Source organism: Miniopterus schreibersii (genome assembly GCF_964146895.1).
Source record: "Miniopterus schreibersii genome assembly, chromosome: X".
Taxonomy (NCBI): Eukaryota; Metazoa; Chordata; class Mammalia; order Chiroptera; family Miniopteridae; genus Miniopterus; species Miniopterus schreibersii.
The window spans coordinates 68,676,819-68,697,639 of NC_138104.1; the positions used below are offsets into that span (position 1 = coordinate 68,676,819).

At 54.0% G+C, this 20,821-nt stretch overlaps 3 protein-coding genes across 10 annotated transcripts; all 3 read right to left on the reverse strand.

Moving 5' to 3' along the window:
- Positions 1–205: 205 nt before the first annotated feature.
- UBL4A (ubiquitin like 4A) lies at positions 206–3,776 on the reverse strand. The gene is made up of 4 exons (XM_081125271.1): positions 2,853–3,776; positions 2,587–2,692; positions 2,165–2,379; positions 206–2,053 (listed from the first exon to the last, which is right to left on the reverse strand). Exons 1-4 carry the CDS (start codon positions 2,898–2,900, stop codon positions 1,943–1,945), a joined length of 480 nt encoding a protein of 159 aa, XP_080981397.1. The 5' UTR covers positions 2,901–3,776; the 3' UTR covers positions 206–1,942.
- Positions 3,679–7,707, reverse strand: SLC10A3 (solute carrier family 10 member 3). Of its 6 annotated transcripts, XM_081125267.1 has the most exons (3): positions 6,764–7,536; positions 6,486–6,629; positions 3,679–5,474 (listed from the first exon to the last, which is right to left on the reverse strand). In XM_081125267.1, the coding sequence occupies exon 3, from the start codon at positions 5,334–5,336 to the stop codon at positions 3,909–3,911; it is 1,428 nt and encodes a 475-aa protein (XP_080981393.1). In that variant the 5' UTR covers positions 5,337–5,474; positions 6,486–6,629; positions 6,764–7,536; the 3' UTR covers positions 3,679–3,908. The 6 variants fall into 6 exon arrangements, with proteins under 6 accessions (XP_080981393.1, XP_080981394.1, XP_080981392.1 ...); XM_081125268.1 differs by lacking the exon at positions 6,486–6,629 and having other exon boundaries at positions 7,446–7,591; XM_081125266.1 differs by lacking the exon at positions 6,486–6,629 and having other exon boundaries at positions 7,147–7,536.
- Positions 7,708–10,443: 2,736 nt separating this feature from the next.
- Positions 10,444–20,559, reverse strand: FAM3A (FAM3 metabolism regulating signaling molecule A). Of its 3 annotated transcripts, XM_081125705.1 has the most exons (11): positions 20,408–20,538; positions 20,184–20,287; positions 20,025–20,086; positions 18,318–18,431; positions 17,705–17,728; positions 15,404–15,527; positions 15,225–15,283; positions 14,675–14,725; positions 14,275–14,359; positions 14,072–14,198; positions 10,444–12,891 (listed from the first exon to the last, which is right to left on the reverse strand). In XM_081125705.1, exons 3-11 carry the CDS (start codon positions 20,035–20,037, stop codon positions 12,796–12,798), a joined length of 693 nt encoding a protein of 230 aa, XP_080981831.1. In that variant the 5' UTR covers positions 20,038–20,086; positions 20,184–20,287; positions 20,408–20,538; the 3' UTR covers positions 10,444–12,795. The 3 variants fall into 3 exon arrangements, with proteins under 3 accessions (XP_080981831.1, XP_080981830.1, XP_080981832.1); XM_081125704.1 differs by having other exon boundaries at positions 20,184–20,559; XM_081125706.1 differs by lacking the exons at positions 20,025–20,086; positions 20,184–20,287; positions 20,408–20,538 and having other exon boundaries at positions 15,404–15,565; positions 18,318–18,371.
- Between the last annotated feature and the right edge of the window lie 262 nt (positions 20,560–20,821).

The window sequence follows — 20,821 nt, forward strand, 5'->3', positions numbered from 1 at the left end:
TCTCTAGGGTCTGTCTGAAACGTGCATCTGTGTGCCACGCCCCTGCAGTGGACAGTTGCTATTTGGGGCCACCATTCATTCTCCCTGAGGACCTGGCTTTTGTTGAGAATCTCCCTTTCCCTCCAACAGCCCATGGGTATCCAGGGGGCTGGCCTCCCACTACCCACCCCAACCCAACCCTGGACAAAATGATTGGAGGCATCACTCAGTTGTGACCAATGAAAGGACAGTGTTTATTTGCTGGGGGCATCTGAGAAAGAAGCTACACTACAGGGTGAGAAGGTGCTCCTTGCTGGCTATGAACAAGGGATTCAGTGGAAGCTGCAGGCAGCCATCTTTTGATCCTGAGGCAGCAGCTTGGGATGAAGCAGACACTGCAGAGTGCAGAGGGGAGGTAGGAAGAAACTGGGTATTTGGTGAAATTGTTCATCTGCTGCCAATACCCCTGGACTTCTCAGTTTTGTAAACCAGTAAGTTTCCTTTATTGTTTAAACCAATTTCCTTTATGGTTAAACCAATTATTGGAAACCAAAAGCAGCCTAGCTAATACAGTTCTTTTTGGATCAAAGTCAGTCTCATATTCACCTTTAGTGCTATTTAAAATTTCAACATAAACTTCCTGACTCAGAATAAATGAGAGCATTGGCAAGTCTATCACATGAGCTGCTAGATCACACAGGCTCCTAAGAGGGCCCTGCTGTTTGATATTCCCAGTTCTCAGGTGGGGAGAGGGGCTTCTGTCTGCTCTTCAAATCCTTCGCCCATAAGGCGTCTGTCCGTCTTCCCAGCCCAGGGACCCAGGCAGGAGGGCCTCAGGCAGGGACGGTGGCAGGGCTGGAGTGTCCATCCTCCAATGCACATGGCTTCCTTCCAGCCTCAACTGCCCTGGGTAACCTCCAAGGAGCAGGTGCCAAGATGACCTCCAGCGCCCACACACCAGGCAGGGTGGGAGAACCAGTGCCACCCGGCCGTGCTTCTGCCCACTCCCTGGCACCCTGAGGTTAACTCTTAGGAAGTGAGGGGTGTGCAAAGTGAAAGCCCTTGTGCACACATGGTGGGGGAAGGGTTCACTTCCATTCTGTGGGTGAGCGCATTGTGTGAGGGTCTGGCTAAGGCCTGGCTCTGGCACTGCCTTGGTGAGTGACTTTAAGCCAGTCACCTGTCATTCCTAAGGAGCAAGGACTACCCGTGTCCAGTGGGAGGCAAGCAAAGGGGGTGCCCGGGGAAGAGCTTGATAGGAAGGGCCAGGACATCTCATCTCTGGGCCATGCTTGGCCATCGCTTGGCTTCTGGCCTCAGTTTATGGAACACAAAGGGGAGGACTGCTGTAGACACCCCCTCCCCATCGGGTCTGGGGTAAGGATGAAGGAAATTGAGTGAGGTTTGAGTGGCCTTCACTGGGCAGAGTCAACAGCTGGGGACCAACGTGGCACAGGGACTTGCCTGAGGTCACACCATAGAGCTGGGTGATATTCATCCCCGACTCCCCAACCTGCTTTTCCTTCGAATGCACACTGGCTGCAGCAGCTGAGGGGGCCCAGGGCTGGCTGTCACTTGGCCTCCTACCAATACTGGACTTGCCAGAGGCCTGGAAAGGAGTCACTTGAGGGTTTATTCTTAGTGGGCTAAACACCAAATGCCAAAGCCCATCCCTCAGAATCTTCTAAACAGTCCCTTTTTCTTTCTCATTCTGAGGCACTTATAGAAGCTGGCTAGACTCGGATTCTAGCTCCCCCACTTCACTGCAAGAAGTCTCAGCTGTCTCACCTTTTGTTCAAGGTGGAGGAGCAACCCAGGTCAAGTGCTTTCAGTGGTGCCTGGCACCTAGCAAGAGCTGGGTACCCACCAGCTATTATTATAAGCCAAATTGCAACATGAGAACACATTTAATGCTACATGCAGCTTGCAGCCTGGCCAGGCTCATCCCCGCACTCGGTGAATCCTATTTAGAGAACCCCTTCTCCATAACTTCAGTGACTTCGGGGTGCAGGAAGCGGCTAGCTAAACGTTCGATGTCATCCAGGGTCAGGCGGCTCAAGGACCTCTCATAATCCTGAGGAGAGAAGGCCAGGAGGATTCAGGGGGTGCCAATGGGGGTACATCAGGACAGAGGCAGGTGGGAGCAGCTGGGACAGGAGTGGACGTCTGGGGCTACCCTTCTCACCCTCTGTAGTTGATCCAGGACTCTGCTGGCATCTGCAGCACTGAAGTGGCGCGCCAAGATTTTGGCGATCAGCTGCCAGGCTGGCGGGCGTGGGGGTGGGGCCTCGGCCAGTTTCCGGGTGGCGTTTTCTTCCAGTAACACCTTCTCCAGAGGTTTGACCACTAGGTTGAGCTTGGAATTGGGTCCAATGCTGTAATCAGAGAGTCTTTTCCCATCTACCAAAAAGATATTGATGAAATCATTACCCACAGCGGTGGGGGTGGCCTCAGGGATTGCTGTGGCATCTAGCTGAGGAGGGTTCGGCCACCGCCTCGACAGTCAAGTGGCCAATGCCCCAGGCATTACAATGCTGCCCTAACTCGGCCTGGACACCCGACCCCGACTTCGTGCGGGACTCCCTGGGCATCTCCTCTCCCCATTACCTGCAAGGGCCTTGCCCTTGAACAGCAGCCGCTGCTGGCGCACAGGGACGTTCAGCTTCTCGGAGACCAGATGTTTCAGCGTGGACACCAGCTCATCCTCCGACACCTGGCCAGGCCGAGGGTGGGAGCAGGGGTTGAGCCCGCGGCCCCCGCTGAAGGCGGCTCGCCCGGCCTCCCCGGCGCGACTGGCCCGCCAGCCCTGTCCCCACCCTCAGCCCAGCCCTGAGCCCCGGAGGGGGAGGGGGTCGAAGGCCTGGTGACGCTACCTGTAGGCTGCACTCGCGGCCCTGGAGCGCCTTCACCGTCAGCTGCATGGCGGCCGCGGCGGCGTCCACTCAGGCAGACGCTCAGCCCAACGGCCCCCTGCCGCGCGCCACCGCCCAGGGAGCGCGCCGGAACCGCCCGCCGCCGCCGGAAGCAGCGCCGGGGCGCGCCAGGCACCCGGGCTCCGCCTCCGGCGCGCAACTGCCCTTGGAGCTCCTGGAGGAGGAGTCCCCTCCGAGTCCTGTTTCGTACCAGCATGGGGACCGCCCAGGGTGACAAGTCCACCGCGGCGACTGTGTAGGGGGGCCCGCCAGGACGGGGAGGAGGACCGAGCTGGGCCAGGTGCGCTTCATTTGAGAGCTAGGGCTTGGGAGGAGGGAGGGCCGGGAGCCCCCTCGCCCCCCCCCCCCCCCCATGCTGACGGCCTGACCCGCCCTGTGTTCCCAGCGGGCTGGTGAAGCTGGTCCGTGCAGTCTCCCGGTCCGACTCTGGAGTCCACAAAGGGCCCCGCCCTGGCAAGCTTGCCACACTGGCCACAGGCCATCTCCCTTCTCCTTTCTAATTTGGCGGCGGGAAGTCAACTGAGCTTGGGAGCAAGCAGGGGAGCCAGACCTCTGCTCTCACCCTCCCACAGCTCATTCTAGAACAGAGGCCCACCACTCACAGAGAGGGGATGCGTGGAGAAGGAGGGCTGAGAGAGAGAGTCTGTGTAGAGGTCACCGTGTTACCCAAGCCAGTCCTACACCCTGGCCCACACCTACCCAGTCAACACCCTTGTACCACCACCCTCAGGCCCTAAAGGGCAAAGATTGGAAGAGACCCAAGCTTGCTTCTCTCTTTTATTGAAATATATTTTGTGGGCAGTGCCCACCTACCTAACTCAGCATGGCCTCTTTGGCACTGAAAGCTGGAGAATAAAAAACCAGTAACAAAAATAAGCCTGGAAATTTTTCTGAGTGCATAGTGCATGAGAACTAAAGGCCTTTGGTACACAAGAACTGTGGGGACAGTGGGTGTAGGGTGGGGGCTAGGGGTGGCAAAAGCTTGACCCAGGGGCCTCAGGGAACTGGGCCCAGGCTGCTATAGATGAAGTGCCCAATAACCAAGGCCAGCATCTCCGAGGTGCCGCTCAGTGCCACAATGAAGGGGGCCTGGGAGGCGTAGTCAGCTTGAAGACGGCGGAGGGACAGCTGCAGCATGGCCAAGGCCAGCACGCTGTTCTGCACCCCTACCTCAATGCTGACTGTCCGTCGCTGGGCCACTGGCAGCTTCAGGCATGTGGCCAGGCAGTAGCCCACCAGGAGGCCAACCAGGGGCACGGTGAGGCCCACCAGCACAATGGGCAGCCTGACGCCTGCCAGGATGAAAACCCCCATGCGGTAGGCCAGGAAAAGGCCACCCAGGAGCAACACAAAGCTGAACGGCTTGATGACCTGTAGCAGCAGCTGAGAGAACTTGGGAAGCTTGGACTTGATCAACACGCCTACTACGATGGGGATGGCGATGAACAGCAGGCTTCCCAGGATCTTGGAGATGGGCACATGGAGTGTTTCATGGATGCTGAGCAGACGGCTATAGACAGCTGAGGACAGTGGCAGGAAACCAGTGGCAGCCACTGTGGAGATGAAAGTCATGGAGATGGCCAGGGTGACATCCCCTCCAAGGAGGAGGCTGAAGAGGTAGCTTCCTCCACCGCCAGGTGATGAGCAGGTGATGATGAGGCCCAGAGCCAGGGCCTTGGGCAGCATGAAGACCTTGGCCATCAGGAACGCATAGAAGGGCATGACCAGAAACTGGCCCAACAGGCCCAGCAGCATGGGCTGGGGGCTCTGCAGGAGCCCCTTCAGAACCTCAAGCTCTACTTTGCACCCAAATGAACACTTGTTGACAAAGATAAGAGGTAGGAGCAAGTAGAGTATTGGGTTCTCCGAGAAGTGGACCAGGTCTGTGCCAGCGGTGGTGGTGGTGTCTTCGGCAGGTGAGACCTTGATGCGGAAATCTTTCCGCTCCTCGATTAGCACGGGTGGAGTTTCATGGGGGTCCACTAGTTGGATGTGGAGTGGGGCTAGCCCAGGCAGGCCTGAGTGGATGCTTACCACGAAGCCACCCCCACTGCCCCAGGTTATGGCACTCACATTCTTGATAGTCAGCACCTCTGTGTCCAAGGAGGTAACTCTCAGTGTAGGACCAGGCCCTGGCCCATTGCTCTGGCCTGGGTACTGGCTCGAGATCACGATGACGCCCTCGCTATCCTCTGGGAACTCAAACTCCACCACAGAGCCATCCCCAATGCTCAAGTAGCGGCCCCCTGGCAATGGCCCAGGATAACCCAGAGCTGTGCTGAGGTTGGCAATGGCTGTTCCCTGGACCCCCCACAGCAGGCTCACAAGCAGCAGGGCAGCCCTGAGCGTGCCTAGGGGGCCTGTGCAACCACTGCCCCCTCCTGCACCAGACCTCAGCTGGGAGCTGCCCCTCCTAAACACCATGGCTCCTCTTGGAAGGTGGTGTGCCCAGGCACTCTGTGGCTTAGGAGAGCAGCCTCGATGTTGCCTTTGGGTTGTACTGAGAAGTGTCCATGGATGGAGCCTCGCCCTGTGCTGCCTTCCTTGATGGCAGAGCTCTTTCTGAGGAGAGAAGGGACACAGAGAGGTGGCTGGTGAGGGTGAGCTTGGGGAACCCAGGAGTATGGTAACCTGAAAGTCCACTGCTGAGAGACTCAGCAGGGCCCCCTGCCCCAAACCTAGGAACAGAAAAGCAATGTCTAGTGCTGGCTGTTGAATACCATTTGGCTGTCCCATCCCCTAGCACAATTGTCTCAAGCTTGCCATCCCTAACCCAGAGGAGCCACCTCAGATGGGAGTTTCCAGTCTGCCCATACCTGCTGATTCCCCTGGGCTTGCCCCCAACACAGTGACCCTACAGAGATGTCCTGATATCAAGGGATTTGGGAGAGCCACTCCCAATCCTGTTGCCACTAGCCTGATTTCCACCAGCTTCAAGACAGCTATAGCAGGTCCACAGCCATGCCACAACTGGGATGAAATCTCTGAAAGGCCGCCCAGGGGTGACAAGGATACAAGCCTGAGGAAAGAAAGGGTGCTGATGGGAAATACTGGCTCAGGCCAGATCCAAGAGGCCATCAGAGAGCAAGTTACGGCGTTTGAGTGTCATCTGTCAGGCAGAAAGCAATCTGCAGTGGTGTGGGCAGTGGGTAACCATCAGGCCAAAGGTCCCAAGGACTGATGTCTGCCACTGACATGCACTTGTAAACAGTGTTGCCATGGATATCTGGCCTACCTTACCTGCTGACTGTGTGATGGAGATTATGGGGATGCAAGTTCTCCCTCCCCATGGAAGTTGCGGGAGGGAGCAGCAGGAGGGGGTTAGATAGGGCTTTTCCTCCTATCAGAGCTTCCACTCTGGCAGTCCTAGAATTTGAGCTCCTAGAGCCACTGTGTCACACCTGTGGGGCTCTGCTTGGAGTCGAGGGGCTCTTCCCCATGCCCACATGCAATCCTACCAGAGCCTGGAACTCTCAGTAGGAATGAGTGTTTCTAGGGGTACCTCAGGGTGAAAGGAGGAGGTTCACCTCCTTCCATTTATCTATTTGGGTGGCCACCACCCTATTGTCTTACCTGCTGGAACTGGGGCAACCAGGATGGAGACACAGTGGTTTTTCATCACTACTGTTGGTTGCCTCATGCCTTGCAGTGCCCCAGTCCTGGAAGAGGCCCCTGCCTCTCTATATTCAATTGGTCTTTGGCCCTGGTCTCCTTCATCTGAGAATGGGGAGCAGGGGAATTAGCGGGTGGGTAGAGGGCAAGTTAAGCAAAAGGCTCATCCGTGGTTAAGTCTCCACTCTACAGCCCTGGCATGCCATGGCCTCTGCTGGTTTGAAGTTTGGGTCACTTACCCTGGAGGCTTTGGTCCAGCCTTGTGTCCCACCACTGGAGAGTAGGGCAGGAAAACCAGAGGGAGTATGTGAGGAGCAAAGTGGAGGAGTCATAAGGAAAAGATGAAGGCTCCCGGGACTGAAACCACTGGGGTGGCGTGAATCAGTTCAGAAGGGAGAAGAGGCTAAGGGCCATTCACCCTGTCCTTCCAGTACGGCGGGCGGCTTTGAGTCACTGCAAGAGGGGTCTGGCCCAGATCCCACACCATTTCTGCTTGAAGGGTCGGAAGTTTGAGCAGATGTACCCCAAAGCAGGGAAGGGAACCCCGGGCCGGCAGCTTTTTCCACACCGGTAGTGTTCGGTGTTAGGGCAGTTGGCAGTGCTGACCCGGGCTTCTCCCTACCTGGGAGTCTAGAGGTTGTCGGAAGGGGCACCAGCAGAGCTCCGGCGTGAACGCGGGAGGGAAGGAGGGGCGCGCCGCTGCAGGGCTCGCGCTCTGCTCCGCAGCTGACGGGCCGGCGATCAGCCGGGCGGTCCCGGGGTTGCGCCAGTGGGCCCCTCACGCCACTCCCCAGTCCCACAGCCGCGCGAGGCCTCATGAACCCGGAGCGACGGTCCCTCCCCGTAGGGCTGGCCGCTTGGCCTGAGAGGGTAAGGGCGGAGCCGGGGCCAGAGGTCGCCTTTCCCGCCCGAGGCTCTCACCTGCCGCCAGAGCTGGCCGGGCCAGCGGACGCCGGCTAGCTCAGCCCTCTAGGGCCAGGCCCGCCCACCGAAGCTCCGCCTCCGTCCCGTCGACGCCCCGCCCCGCCTCCTCAGCGGCAGCCTGCTCACCTCTCCCGGCTGGGGCCGTCCCGACAGGATGTGACGTATCTGGGAGCGACCAGCTGGCGCTGGCGCGCGCGCCCGGCTACCTTCCGGTTCGCAGTTGGTCGCTGCTGGGTGTGGTCTCGTGCGGTGCGCGAACCCAGCGTGAGTCTTCTACGATCGTCGCAGGAGCCACCGGTTCCGGGTAGGGGCCCCAGTCATTCCCAAACACTCTGCGACCTCTTGGGGCAGTGACACACAGGCTTAGCTGTTAGCAGTGCAGCTGGGATGCCTGGGGTCAGGGTTTTGGCCACGTTCCCTCTCCTGGCGCCCAGCCCTGTAGTCTGGGGGCCGAGTCCGACCAACCTGGACACCTGGTTCCAGGCGCGGTCTGGTTCCATCTTCCTTCTGGCCGCATTTACTCTGCTGGCACCAGTGGACTTGTCCATCTTTCAACACTATTTGGCTCCACCAGCAAGGTCCAGAGGATTCACAGAAAAGAAATGCAAATAGATGGCATAAGGATGGGCAAAACGGTGGTGAAGGTGTAAAGACTTGGGAAGACAGTAGACAAGTGCAGAGCCGAAGGGGATTTGCATGTTCCCAAAGGCTGCAGGGCAGTTGCATTCAGTCTGCCAGCAGGTCAGTGGCAACCCACTGCTTGGGAAGAATCTCTTGTCACAGCTGTGATAGAGGCCCTGGTCCCTAAAGTTGCAGGTACTTGCCCTGAGGGGTCCACAAGACACATCGTTGAGAATGTCTAAAAAAGCTACATCATCTCTACTTTTATTAATTTTTTTCAAGTAAATATAATTTTAAAAATAAGTATGTCTATTGATTTCAGAGAGAGGAAGGGAGAGGGAGAGAGAGAGATAGAAACATCAATGATGAGAGTCATTGACCTGCTGCTTCCTGCACGCCCCTTACTGGGAATCGAGCGGTAACCCGGGCATGTGCCCTGCCCAGGAATCAAACCGTGATCTCCTTGATCATAGGTTGATGCTCAACTGCTGAGCCATGCTGGCTGGGGAATTATAATTTTAATAAAATTTTATTAAACTTATTTAAATACATTTAAAAAATTTGTATTTGTTTTATAAAGCTCGATGTGCATATGAAACGTGTAGATATACACGTGGTGGGGTTGCATGCTCAAGAGGGTTTGATTTTTGTGGGTGATGAAAAATATTCAAAGGCCATAGCTCTAGGCTGTTCTTTAGCCTCAGAGGACCAGTAAAGCATAAGCCATTTATGTGTGGACTTGGTGTCCCAGAACATTTGAAACTGCCCCTCTCAAGTGGGGTTGAGGGGTCCTGATGTAAGCAGGCTGGCACACGTGAGAGGGCTTGGCTTGGCACATGCTGCATTGAGGACTGCAGTTTGCAAAAGTGGTGGGGAGTGGGCTGTCTAAGGACAGGGAAAAGCTGGCCAGAGGGATAAGGGGAATGGTTCTGGTGGAAGAGTAGGGGAAGGAAAACCTAAAAGGTGTGTCCTTCCTGGAGGAAACCTGCATATTTTTTTGTTTGTTTCTTTTTATCCTCGCCCAAGGATATGTTTATTGATTTTTTAGGGAGGAAGGGGGAGAGAAACATTGATGTGAGAGAGAAACATCAGTCATCCCAACCATGGATCAAACCTGCAACCTTTTGGCGTATGGGACAACGCTCGGGCCAAGTGAGCCACCTAGCCAGGCCGAAACCTGTGCTTTTATATTACAACTGAATGGGAATTGGTGCCAGGAGTCAGGGAGAACAAATGCAGTTAGAAGGTTGCTCCCCATTATCGTCAGTCACTTCAGCCTTCCCTGAAAAGCCATAGTGCTGGGGTGTCTGACATGAGGGAATTTGGAGGCCTTCTCAGCAGGAAAAAGGGATGGCTAAATTGAAGGCAAGAGAATGTTTGTAGTTAATTTAAGGAATTAATAATTTACCCCAGAAGAGAAGGAAGGGCTCTACAAATCAGTCAAGGATATCTAGTTTCAAAAAAGAAGTCATCTGGACTGTGAGAACAGATAGAACAGATTTTATATATATAATAACTATATTATATATAATAACTATATTATATATATAATACAGTTATATATAATATTACATATATTATATAATAACTATATAATAATTATATATATATATATATATAAAACTATTGATTTCAGAGAGAGGAAGGGAGGAGAGAGAGACAGAAACATCAATGATGAGAGAGTCATGGATCAGCTGCCTCCTGCATGCCTCTGACTGGGGATGGAGCCTGCAACCAAGGCATGTGCCGTGTCCAGGAATTGAACCGCGATCTCCTGGATCCTAGGCTGATGCTTAACCACTGAACCCTGCCCCGCCAGGCTAGAACAAATTATAATGACAGCCAAAATAACACAAATGCACTTCAAATGGGAGACCTGCCACCGTATTATTAATAGGGTCACAATGGTGACCAGAGAGGAGTGCCTAACTTCTCCCCAGGCAGAGGCCTCCCGGAATACTATGTGATAAATAAGGATGCATGGAAGCATATTTTATACAAGCACAAGGATGAGATGTATTTGATATTTACAAGGAAGTGTATTGCCTACCTAGCATCAGGTCACAGCACCTCAATTTCCTTTGGGGGAACCATCTCTACTCCACTCTTGGTACACAAGGTTTGTCTGTGGATGACCCCAATGCTGGCCTCTGGGGTAGGCACATGCCCAGGTGTAGCCAATCAGAGCCACACAGACTGATGCAAGGATAAGCCCATAATCCAGTCTGGACCAATGAGAGTCCCCAGGGACAAGTACTGGAACTATTGGGAAGGTGGGAGCTCTTTTTTGGCTGAGGTTGCCTTCCCCTACCTGGAGGAGACAGTATGTTTAAGAAGGAATGAAATACAGAGAAAAGCAGAGCCAAGAAATGGAGAGAGTTCATGTCCTGACGACTTTATTAGAGCTAGTATCACCCATGGGCTTTGGGGTCTGTTACAGAAACAGTAAGTCTCCCTCCTGTCATTATTTATTTTTGCTTATGCAGTTTGAGTTGGAATTATGGTATTTGTAATTGAGGACGTTATAATCCTAAAGGGTAGGGCTCTGGGTGGGTGGGGTGACATCGTGGCAGAGGACTGCAGGATAAAGCTTGACCTCCACTTTGGAAAGTTGGGCAGGCTGTGCTCCACACTGCTATCAGCTTCTAGCCTGTGTGAGGCCAAGTGGAGGATAAAGCTGGCCTGTTTCCATCTGTGTGACTGGCTACCCCTTGTGAGGGCACAGCCCCCTGAGGAGTTGGGAGCTGTCACTGGGGCTCAATGTCACACTCCCAGCATATAACTGCCTAGCCCATGGCAGGCATCTGGTGAATGTTTGGGGAAGGTCGGGCAGTCACAGCAGTTGAGAGGCACAGTGCAGCCTACAAACCTCCCAGCCTTGCAGTACAGACCTTCAGTGAGGTTCCATTTCATTTGATTACTGCAGTAGCCCCAATGGGTACGTTGGGGTTTATTTATACTATTCTCTCTACTTTAGGGGACCTTTGAAAATTTCCATAATAAAAGGTTTAAAAATGAATACATGTGTGATACTATAATGGTAGATACACATCATTATATATTTGTCAAACCAACAGACTACCACACAAGAGGGAACCCTTATGTTAACTTTGGGCTTTGGGTGATGATGACGTGTCAGTGGAGGTTGGGTATGTATGTGGGAACTCTTTCTCTGTACTTTCTGCTCAACTTTGCTGTGAACCTAAAACTCACTAAAAAAAGAGTCTATAAAAAAATGAATACACGTAAAGTGCTTGGCACAGGGTTAGGCTGGGTGTCAGCTTCCATGATCATCTCCTAGGCAAGCAAGCTGGGCCCTCTTTGAGTCTCCACTTCCCTGACCCTTCCTGGCATCACAACCAAAGCCTCTCACACCTCTTCTGCCTGTTCTTTAAATCTTTTATTTCTTGACACTTTGCTCGCACTCTGGAAGCACTGAACTCCTAGAAGGCAGAGGCTCAGGAAGCCCACCTTCAGAACAGGACTTGTAAGTCTACCACCCCCACCATGGCCCCCTCAAGGCTGCCTGGCTGGTGCCCCAATTCCTCCCATCTAGGAAATCCCAACTGCCTTCTCTTCTTTTTCTGACTCCAGACCACTTCTTTGCCCCCTGGATGTGGTATTCCAGCAAAACTCCTGATAGTTTCTTGCTGGTTCTCGTTCAATGAAGGGAAATATAACTAATCTGTGAGAAATGACAAATAGTCCACATGACTCTGTCCTTTGCAGTCCTGATTTCAAAGGCATCTAAAGTTGAGTGCTGTGGGGAGACACACTAGCTCTCAAGGAGGCTGGGTGTAGTGGGGAGACCTGTGGGCTGGTTTTAATCCCCACCTGTGTCCCTACAGGCCTGTGCTATGTCCAAGGGAGTCAGTGATTTTCCTGCAGCCCCAGAGAGCAGAACTGTCTCCCAAGCAAGGATATGGGGCTACTAGCTGGGGAGCTGCTCTACTCACTGCCTGAGTCACAGCTCAGCAATGGTAGGACATGTCCCAGGCAGGATTCTTGGAGACAAAGGATGTTTGCTAAGGCTGTGGGGGTAGGTTGGCTGAGCCTTCAGGACACATCCCTCCCATCCCAGGACAACACGACCCCTGACTCAGTGCTGAACGCACTCATTCCACTGGGGGCACCAATTTATTAAGAGGCCATCTAGAAGCTGGTTCCTCTGACAAACTGCAGGAGCCGCCACCCACTGCACTAGGGACAGTGGCCAGGCTTACTACCTTACCGCCCTGGCCAGCCAGGCTGTAGGGCGGTTCCTTCCTGCAGAGAGTGGGGCAGGAGGCAGCCAGGTCCCCTACCACAGCTGCAGGAATCATTGGAAACAGGACTAGCCTTTAGAGTAGTGAGTGGCTCTGGGGCGGAGAGGTTCTGGAAGATGCCCAACCAGCTGGCTGTGCAGTGAGGGGCAAGTACCCAGGGCCTTGTGCCTGGGGATGCTTGGGAATTGGGTGGGGGCTGACTAGGGAAAGCAGCTTTAGGAAAAGAAAGAGATGGGTACCTGGGCTCCCCTGACAAAGTGTGATGAGGCTGACCATTGCAGTCCCCCCACCAGTCACACACTGGTCACCGGTCACCACCTTCGAGCCCTGATGTGTTGAAGCAAGAGAGCACTCCTGGCCAGGAATGGGGTCAGGACTCAGCCCTGCGCTGGCACTGCTGCTGCCTCCTCCGGGGCCGGGCACACGCAGCCTCCCTCAGCCTGGTCCTTGCGCTTGTCTGGCTAGCTGGCTGTGGTTCTCCTAGGGATGCAGCCTTCCATTTCCAGTGCCTCGGGCCAGCCTTCGTACTTATTGGTGTGCCTACTGTTCTTCACGTGCTGCAGGGGGGGTTGGGCAGGAAGTCACAGCCTCAGCCCTCAGGTACAGGAGACAGAACTATCAGTCCCCTTGCACTGGTGTCAAGTAACCATGCACTCTCAGGGCACCCCGGCACACACACTCCCATCCTAGCACCTTGATTTTTTTTTTTTTTTTCCATCCTCACCTGAGGATATTTTTTCCATTGCTTTTCAGAGAGTGGAAGGGGGAGAGATAGAGAGAGAGAGAGAAACATCGAATGCACATTGAGAGAGAGACGCACATCGATTGGGTGCCTCCTGCACACGCCCCGATGGGGGCCGGGGATTGAGCCTGCAACTGAGATACCCGCCCTTGACCAGAATCGAACCCAGGACCCTTCAGTCTGCGGGACAACACTCTAACCATTGAGCAAAACCACCTAGGGCACCTTGATTTTCTCATCTAAAAATGGCAATAGCTGCATTGGCATACCCTCCTCACAGGTGCAGGGAGGGGGGGGGGTGTCAACTTCTCTGCACTTCTGTGGGCCTGGCACACACTGGGAAGGTAAGGAGGAAGTCTGTATGTCTGTCTTCACCCAGCCCACACGGAGCTGCTGGAAGAGCAAGGTCAGGGGGGGTGTTTCTTCTCTGGGGGCTAAGTTGCTCTTTTGGTTTCTTTTCCAGAAACTACTGAAATAGCCTGTTTATCTTGTCCTGCTGTGGGGACAGGACTTGGGGATACCATGGCTTTCACAGAGTTGGGAGCCTCCCAAAGATGAGGATGGCACCTGGGGTTTACCCGCCCCTCAAACAAGGTCTGACATGTGGCCCCAGAGAAGCAGATGGCAGTCAGCACTGGTGGGAGAAGGGTGTGCAGTGTGAATAGGGATTTTAGGTTTTGGGAGGATGGGACAGGACCAAACATCTTGAAGATGTTTGGGAGGGAAGTTTCTTAGTTGTGAGTCTTGCCTGTGTGAAAGCTATGCCACTTAAAGACCCTTTAGGGTGAAATCCATACAGGACAGGGAAGATCAAAATTACTGCCCCTCCATGGGCAGACTGGGAAGGGGCTGGGGCTGTCCAAGGTGGGGGTGCAGGGGCAAAATTTAGGAAAGGCTGCAGCATGAACAGAAGGGGACCTCATGAGATGCAGGTAGAAAGACCAGGCCACCTGCCCTGGGCTGGGAATCGGAGGTACCAGGCTCTCCACTCATACCTGCTCAAAGGGGCTCTTGTTCTGCACACCCTTGGCCCCTACAAACACCCAGCTGTCCCGGAAGGCCAGGTCCTTGACATTCTTGCTGCCCAGATCGCTGAAAAGCTTTCTGGTTTCTTCATTCATCCTGCCACACAGAAGGAAAAGATGTGAGCTGTCGCCATAGGAGGGGAAGGCTGAAGCTGGCCTGGGCAATCACTTACTTGGTGGCTGGGTCATCGTAAGATGCTACGAACACCAGGGTGCCTTCATGCAGTGGCCGAATAAACTTCAGTAGCTCGTTGACATCTGGGGGCACAGGTCCCATCGAACATGAAACATCAGACATCACTGAGCATCCCTCTCCCACCAACCCCTGTTCTCCAAGTGAGTACACTTAAAGTAGGGATCAGGCCAGGGACACATCCTACTAAGGGTGTAACTGGTGTAAGAAGCCAAGGCACTCCCCATGACCACATACCTGTTCCTCCCCCTGCCTTTTCTGAACCCAGGGAAGTGCTTGAGAAGCCCCCAGCAAATGGACAGGGAAAGCAGTGTTTCAGGAGAAGGATACCCAGTCATTCTGCTGCACAGTCAAAAAAGGGGGGCATGGCAGCCACTCACCTCCTGCCCACATGTCGAAGGCCCGGGCCTCAATGAGCTCACCGCTAACTCCTGGGTTAGAAGGGAGGATCAGGATCTTGCTGGGCAAGCCACCAGGGCAATTCCACCCTATCACCTCAGTCCTCCCAGACCAGGCTCACAACATGGCATGGCCACTGGGTGCAGCCCTTCTGGGAACTTTTCAAATATCCCTGCATATTCATGCCAACTGTGCCCCTTGTTCAGACAGCTGTGACCCACTCAAGGCTGCAGAGCTTCTGTCTGGCATTTGAGGTCCCCCAGGGGTTCCCAACAAAGCATGCTTCAAACTCCTGCAAACTTCCAATTCTTTATTGCTACCATGCTTTTGTTCATTAAGTCACTTCTCTGTGAAGCCTTCAGCGAGCACAGGCCCCTTCCCTACCTCCCTAGGAATTCTGGAGGGGAGGTAAGGGGAGAGCCAAGACAAACATCCAGATGCCCCCTCCTTGTGGGGAGGGGGTGGAGAAGGTCACAGCAGGGTTCCCCCTTTCCTGAACCAAACTGTGACCCCACATCATAGCGAACTCACCATTCACCAGGGCAATGTTCAGTCCACGGCCCACGTTGTCCTTGACACTGCTCATGAGCCTAGCAAGGGGAAAACCCTCAAGTGGCAGTCTGCTCCACTCTCCTGACCTTGCAGACCCAGCCTCCAATCACCCATTCCCTCTCCCATCCCACTCATTATACCCAAGGGAAGGAGCTCACATCTTGTCCTCGAGGCAGATCTTGGGTCCGATGACATTGGCAGCCCCGCTGACCATGCGGAAGGCCAGGTGTTCCTCAGGACATGGCTGGGGCAGACCGCACTTGTACTTCCTGGCCCGCGGCACTGGGCAGGGACAGCAGGGGTGACCCATAGGCCTAGCCCTAGGGTCACCCGAAGTCTGAGAGGGGAAGGTCACGACCACCCCATAGGGAGGAATGAGTGATGACACCACAGGGGACCAGTGGGGAGAGGGGACATGGCTCAGGCGAGAGACACTTTTTTTTTTTAATCCTCACCCAAGGATATTTTTTCCATTGCTTTTCAGAGAGAGTGGAAGGGAGAGGGGGAGAGAAAGAGTGAGAGAGAAGTATGAGAGACACATCGATTGGTTGCCTCCTGCAAGAGCCCCGACCTGGAGCTGGGGTTGAGCCTGTAACTGAGGTTTGTGCTGTTGGCCAGAATCAAACCCAGGACCCTTCAGTCTGCGGGCCAATGACACTCTAACCACTAAGCGAAAACAGCTAGGGCCAGGGACACTTTCATAGACACTCTATATCTGCTGGGGCTGGTCTCAGGGCAAGGTGGCAGGGATCCCAGGGAGGCTCTTCTTCCACTGGTCAGAGAAGAGAAAGAAAGAGCAGCTGGGAGGGCAACTGCACAGATGAGCACACAGCCAGAACAGACTGCAGGAAAGCAGTAACGCAGAGAGCGCCTGATTCCCATGGGGCAGAAGTGGAAGGACAGGAGGAGGACAACCTCTGTCACAGGTTGTATTGTGTCCCCACAAAAGATTTGTTGAAGTTCTAACTCCCAGTATCTTGTAATGTCACCCTATTTGAAAATAGGGTCATTGAAGATATAATTCATTAAGATGAGATCATCCTGGAGTAGGATGGCCCTAAATCCAATGACAAGTGTCCTTATAAGATACAGAAGAGAAGACAGACACAGAGGAGAAGACACATGAAGACAGAGGCAGAGACACAGACACATGAAGACAGAGGCAGAGACTGGAATGATGTGGCCACGAGCCAAGGAACAATTGGGGCCACCAGAAGCTGGAAGAGGCAGGAAGTATCCTCCCCTAGAGCCTCCAGAGGGTATGGCAGTGCCAGGAAATTGACACAGATTTTGATCCCAGGAAGTGCTACTATAAAAAAATCCCTAAAAATGTGGACATGGCTTTGGAACTGAGTAATGGATAGAAACTGGAGAATTTTGAGGTGCATGTTAGAAAAGACCTAGGATGCCTTGAAGAGACTATTAGTAGAAATGTAGACATTAAAGGTGATTGTGGTAAGGGCTCAGAAAGAGAGAAGAGCAGTAGAGAAATCTATTGTCTTGGAGAATACATATATAATGGTGACCAGAATGTTGGCAGAAATGTGAATGTTACAGTCTGTTCTGGTGAGATCTCAGAAATGGGGAACATTATTGGACACTAGAGGAAAGGCCATCCTTGTCATCAAGTGACAAAGAACTTGGCTGAATTGTGTTTTAGTGTTTTGGGGCAGGTAGAACTTGTAAATACTGAACTTGGATATTTCACTATTTCCAAGCAAAGTGCTGAGGGCAGGGCCTGGTTTCCCTGGAACCATCTCACAGTAAGATGTGGAAGGAAAGAGTAAAATGAGAAGGGAATTATTAAGCGTAAAGGAACAAGACTGTGAAGATTTAGGAAATTCTCAACCTAATCATATTGCAAAAAATGAGAAAGCATGCTTTGGAGAGAACACCAAGGATGTGGCCAGACAACTGTTCTCCAAAGAACTGAGGTGTGTGACTTATGGATCCACTCAACTATGTCATCAGAAACCAGAAATAGAGATGGGGTTACCCAGGAAAGATTTGGAGGACCCTATTGTCCTATAGTTTAGACCCTCATGAATTGCACAGGAGACCATCCCCTCCATTCCAGAGCCCTGCCCCCTCCACCAGAGGGCCCAGAAGACAGGGCATTGGGCCACAGACAATTCTTCTCAGGCCTTGAAACCTAATGGCATTTGCCCTGCTGGGTTTCGGACTTGCTTGGGACTAGTGACCCCTTTATTCCTTCCAATATTTCCCTTTTGAAATGGGACTGTCTATCCTATGCCTGTCCCACCAGTGTATTCTGGAAGCAAGTAACTTGTTTTCTAGGTTCACAGCATGCAGGCAGCTCCAGCAGGCTGTGTTGGCTAGTTTTGGGGGAGAGAAATGGAGAACAGAAACCCTGGAGAACTGGGGGCAGGCAAGGGTATCACATAAGTAGTATGAGGGGCAGGCCCGGAGGAGGAGCAAGGAGGTGACAGGAGCCTTACCTGCAGTCACTGAGTTCTCTGGACCTGTTGGTACAGAGAGTTGTTTCTGTTAGTGTAGAGGCCTCCTGGGGCCTGCAGCAGGACAGCCTGGCTCTATACCATGCAGTCAAGGTGGTGGGGCAGCAGGCTCAGAGACCAAGGGCTAAGACAGGCCTTGGTATGTTCCTGCTCAAGTCTAAGTGATGTTCGTGTGCAAAGCTCCCTGCTCCAGGAAAAGGGTAAATTGATATTGTAAAAAGTACTTAGGTGACCTGTCACCAGAGACAAGGTAGAGTCCCTCCCGAATCTCAGCTCAGTGGAAAGCCTGTAGGGAGCAACCAGGGTGTCCTCCCCAATGTTCAGCAGAAGTCCCCCTACCCCTCACTTAGGCCCCACTGACTCCAACTGGGCTCAGAATTCTAATCAGTGGGGATTGGCTTCCCAGCCAAAGCAACTTCCTAGCCCAAGGCTGTGCTGGATGCCCAGAGACAGACTGAGGGCAGCTAGAGGTGGCCTTCCAGGAAGAGAAAGAAAACCCAGGTTACCCCTACCCCCACCCTGAGCTTCAGCCCACAGGCCCAGGTGGCCACCCTGGGGACCTCCGTAGGGAGGCAAGGAAGAGCCCCACACTCACTGGTGAAGAGGTGCTGGATGCGAGGTAAGCCACTGCCAGGTCCACCCAGGAGGATGCTGACTACAATCCAGGTGAGACCCACAGTCACAACCAGAGCCACGATGCGGAGGGGGCCTGGAGGCAAGACAGACAAGGCAAGGCCACCTCAGATCCCAGTGAGCTTCAAATAACCCCAGTGCCTCTTATGACCAGGTCTCCCCATCCACTTGGAAGAAGCGACTGGAGAAAAGGAAGGTGGAGACCTGTGGCCATCCACAAGGCAACAGGGGGAGTCGAGCTCCTCACAGGTGGAAGGAGGAAACGAAGTTCCAACTCCAAGGCTCTCAGCTTGTTTCTCCCTGGCAGGTGTGGAGGAGCCTTCCAGAACTCACTGCTCAAGAGGGCTCCAGCACTCCCCCAGGAGCTCCCTAACTTCCTCCCTCTGAGGCTGCTGACATTTGTGTTCCACCCATCGTGTCCTCTTTTTCTCCTGTTATGGTGAAGGAGGAGGTCTCTACGCCTTTTGAAGACCAGTCCCTTCATCTGCTATGACTTGGACCCCGAGTTCTCCTCCCTGCTCAGGTTTCTTGTAACAAAAATCATTCCATCTCTGTCTCTCTTCTATTTTCAACATCCTCATAAGAGAGCACAGGAAAAAAAGCCCTAATTCAGAATCACATCCTTACAGTTACTGATCTCTCTCTCCTCCCTTCCTCTTCCCCATCAGTCCCTCCAAACTCACCTACACTAGCTCTTTCCATAGTCTCACCTCTCACCCTCTCACAACCTACCCCAATCTGGCCTTGCCTCCATAACCCCATGAAAACAACTTGTTTCCAAGGCCACCCATGACATTCTTGGTGTCCACTCCCCAGGTCACTTGTCAGCCCTAATCTTCCTTGACCTCTCAGTTGACTGCCCAAGCCCTCCTGCTGAAGACACTTCTCCGCTGGCTTCCAGGACAACACACTCTGACCCTACCTGGACACTCCTCATCCTCCTGGCTTAGATCCTCCTCCTCTACTCTCCCCTGAAAAGCTAGACTTTCCCAGGCTTCTGTCTCAGGCTGCCTCCTGTGCCTATACTCTACTCTCCTTCCTCTACCCTCCCTATAGGTGCTCTCATCTACTTCTGGCCTTGAATTACAACCCCCCCCCCCCCCAGCAGTGGCTCTTTTTTTTTGGCCCTAACCTTGAGGCTACACCCTCCCAGCCAGTTTGTCACTGGCCAGCTCCACTGGAATACATTCATAACCCTGCAACCTTAGGTATAAACTCCAATTCTTGACTTCTGTTCTCCACCCCCAAGCTGCCACTCCCTAATCCACCTTCATCTTCATTATCCAGCGAACAGCAGGGCTAGCACTAGGTTCACATTCAACCCCACAGCCACTTGGGTCAGTTTTTCCTTTAAGACCACTGCCTGTCCACCTAGCCTCCATGCTCCCTGGAGCCTCTCTGGCAACTTATTTTCCGAACAGCAGCCAGTTACCCGAGTTGGCAGAAATTCACTATCCTAATCCTCATCTCACAACATGGGGATCTGAAATCCTCAGAAGTGAAAGGATCTGTTCAAGGTCCTAGAATGAATGCTTGTGCATAGTTCTCCGTTTCTAAAAGCAAACCCAGTGGTACCCCTTGGCCCCTCCAGACACAGACCTCTGGACACCTGGGCCTCTAGCCAGGCCCCCTTTCCAACTTCCTCCTGCTCACTGAGGAAGCCACCCACCTGCCAACCTCATGTCCACTTCTCCGGTTGGGTTGAGGCCGCCAGCAGGTGAACCGTGCACTCTGGAGGCAACAAAGCAGAAGAGCAGGTTTGGGTGGGGATCAGGGATGAGCCAGTGCTGGGCCCTTGCTGCGGGACGGGCGCGATCGGTGTACTAACTTGTTCGTCCAACCTCCAGGCCGGGCTCCTGGGGAACGCGGAGAGAAGCTCTGTTGGGACAGGAGGGGCCTCGGAAACGCGTTGGCTCAAGGTCGATCGAGCCTCTGAGATGCAAATGAAAGTGGTTCTCTCTGACGCGGGCCCCTCCCGTGGGAGGCCCCGAGCTCAGGCCGCCCCTCCAAGCCCGGGGCCGGTGACGTGAACTGGGCCAACCGGAGACTTGCCTAGCTGTGGGGAGATGCGACCTCAGTCGGGGGCAGCCCTGTCAGGTCGGCCACCCCGCCCTGCTCAGCGAAAGGAAAGAGCTTAGGCAGCCAAGCCGCGCGGCCTGGCAATGGCGGCCCGGGGCGGAGCCACAGCCCGCAGGCCCCACCCCCACTTTGGGCTAGGGCTTCGCCTCTAGGCCGCCAGGTGGGGGGGTGGGGGTGGAAAGCAGCGGAGGCCCAGCCCCTAGCCCGGCGCAGCCCCGCCCGCAGGCCCGCCTCTGCCATTTGCTCCCGCCACCGGTTGAGAGGGGCCCCGCCTCTGATTCGCTCTCCAGAAGAGCCACTGGGTACCCCATACGGCAGGAGCTCTATCCAGCCCCGCCGCTGTCCCCGCGTGTGCTCCGCCCCCAAAGTCTTCCATCAGACTCCCAT

Coding starts and splice junctions, on each gene's coding strand:
- FAM3A (XM_081125704.1), bottom strand. Junction 17,729..18,317: donor CATCCAGCACCTCTTCACCA/GTGAGTGTGGGG, acceptor CTGTACCAACAG/GTCCAGAGAACTCAGTGACT. Junction 12,892..14,071: donor ACAAGAGCCCCTTTGAGCAG/GTATGAGTGGAG, acceptor CCCCCCCTGCAG/CACGTGAAGAACAGTAGGCA.
- UBL4A (XM_081125271.1), bottom strand. CDS start 2,900: ATGCAGCTGACGGTGAAGGCGCTCCAGGGCCGCGAGTGCAGCCTACAG. Junction 2,693..2,852: donor GCCGCGAGTGCAGCCTACAG/GTAGCGTCACCA, acceptor CGGCCTGGCCAG/GTGTCGGAGGATGAGCTGGT. Junction 2,380..2,586: donor CAAGGGCAAGGCCCTTGCAG/GTAATGGGGAGA, acceptor TCTTTTTGGTAG/ATGGGAAAAGACTCTCTGAT.
- SLC10A3 (XM_081125265.1), bottom strand. CDS start 6,856: ATGACTCCTCCACTTTGCTCCTCACATACTCCCTCTGGTTTTCCTGCC. Junction 5,475..6,763: donor GCTGGACCAAAGCCTCCAGG/GTAAGTGACCCA, acceptor TTCTCTCCTCAG/AAAGAGCTCTGCCATCAAGG.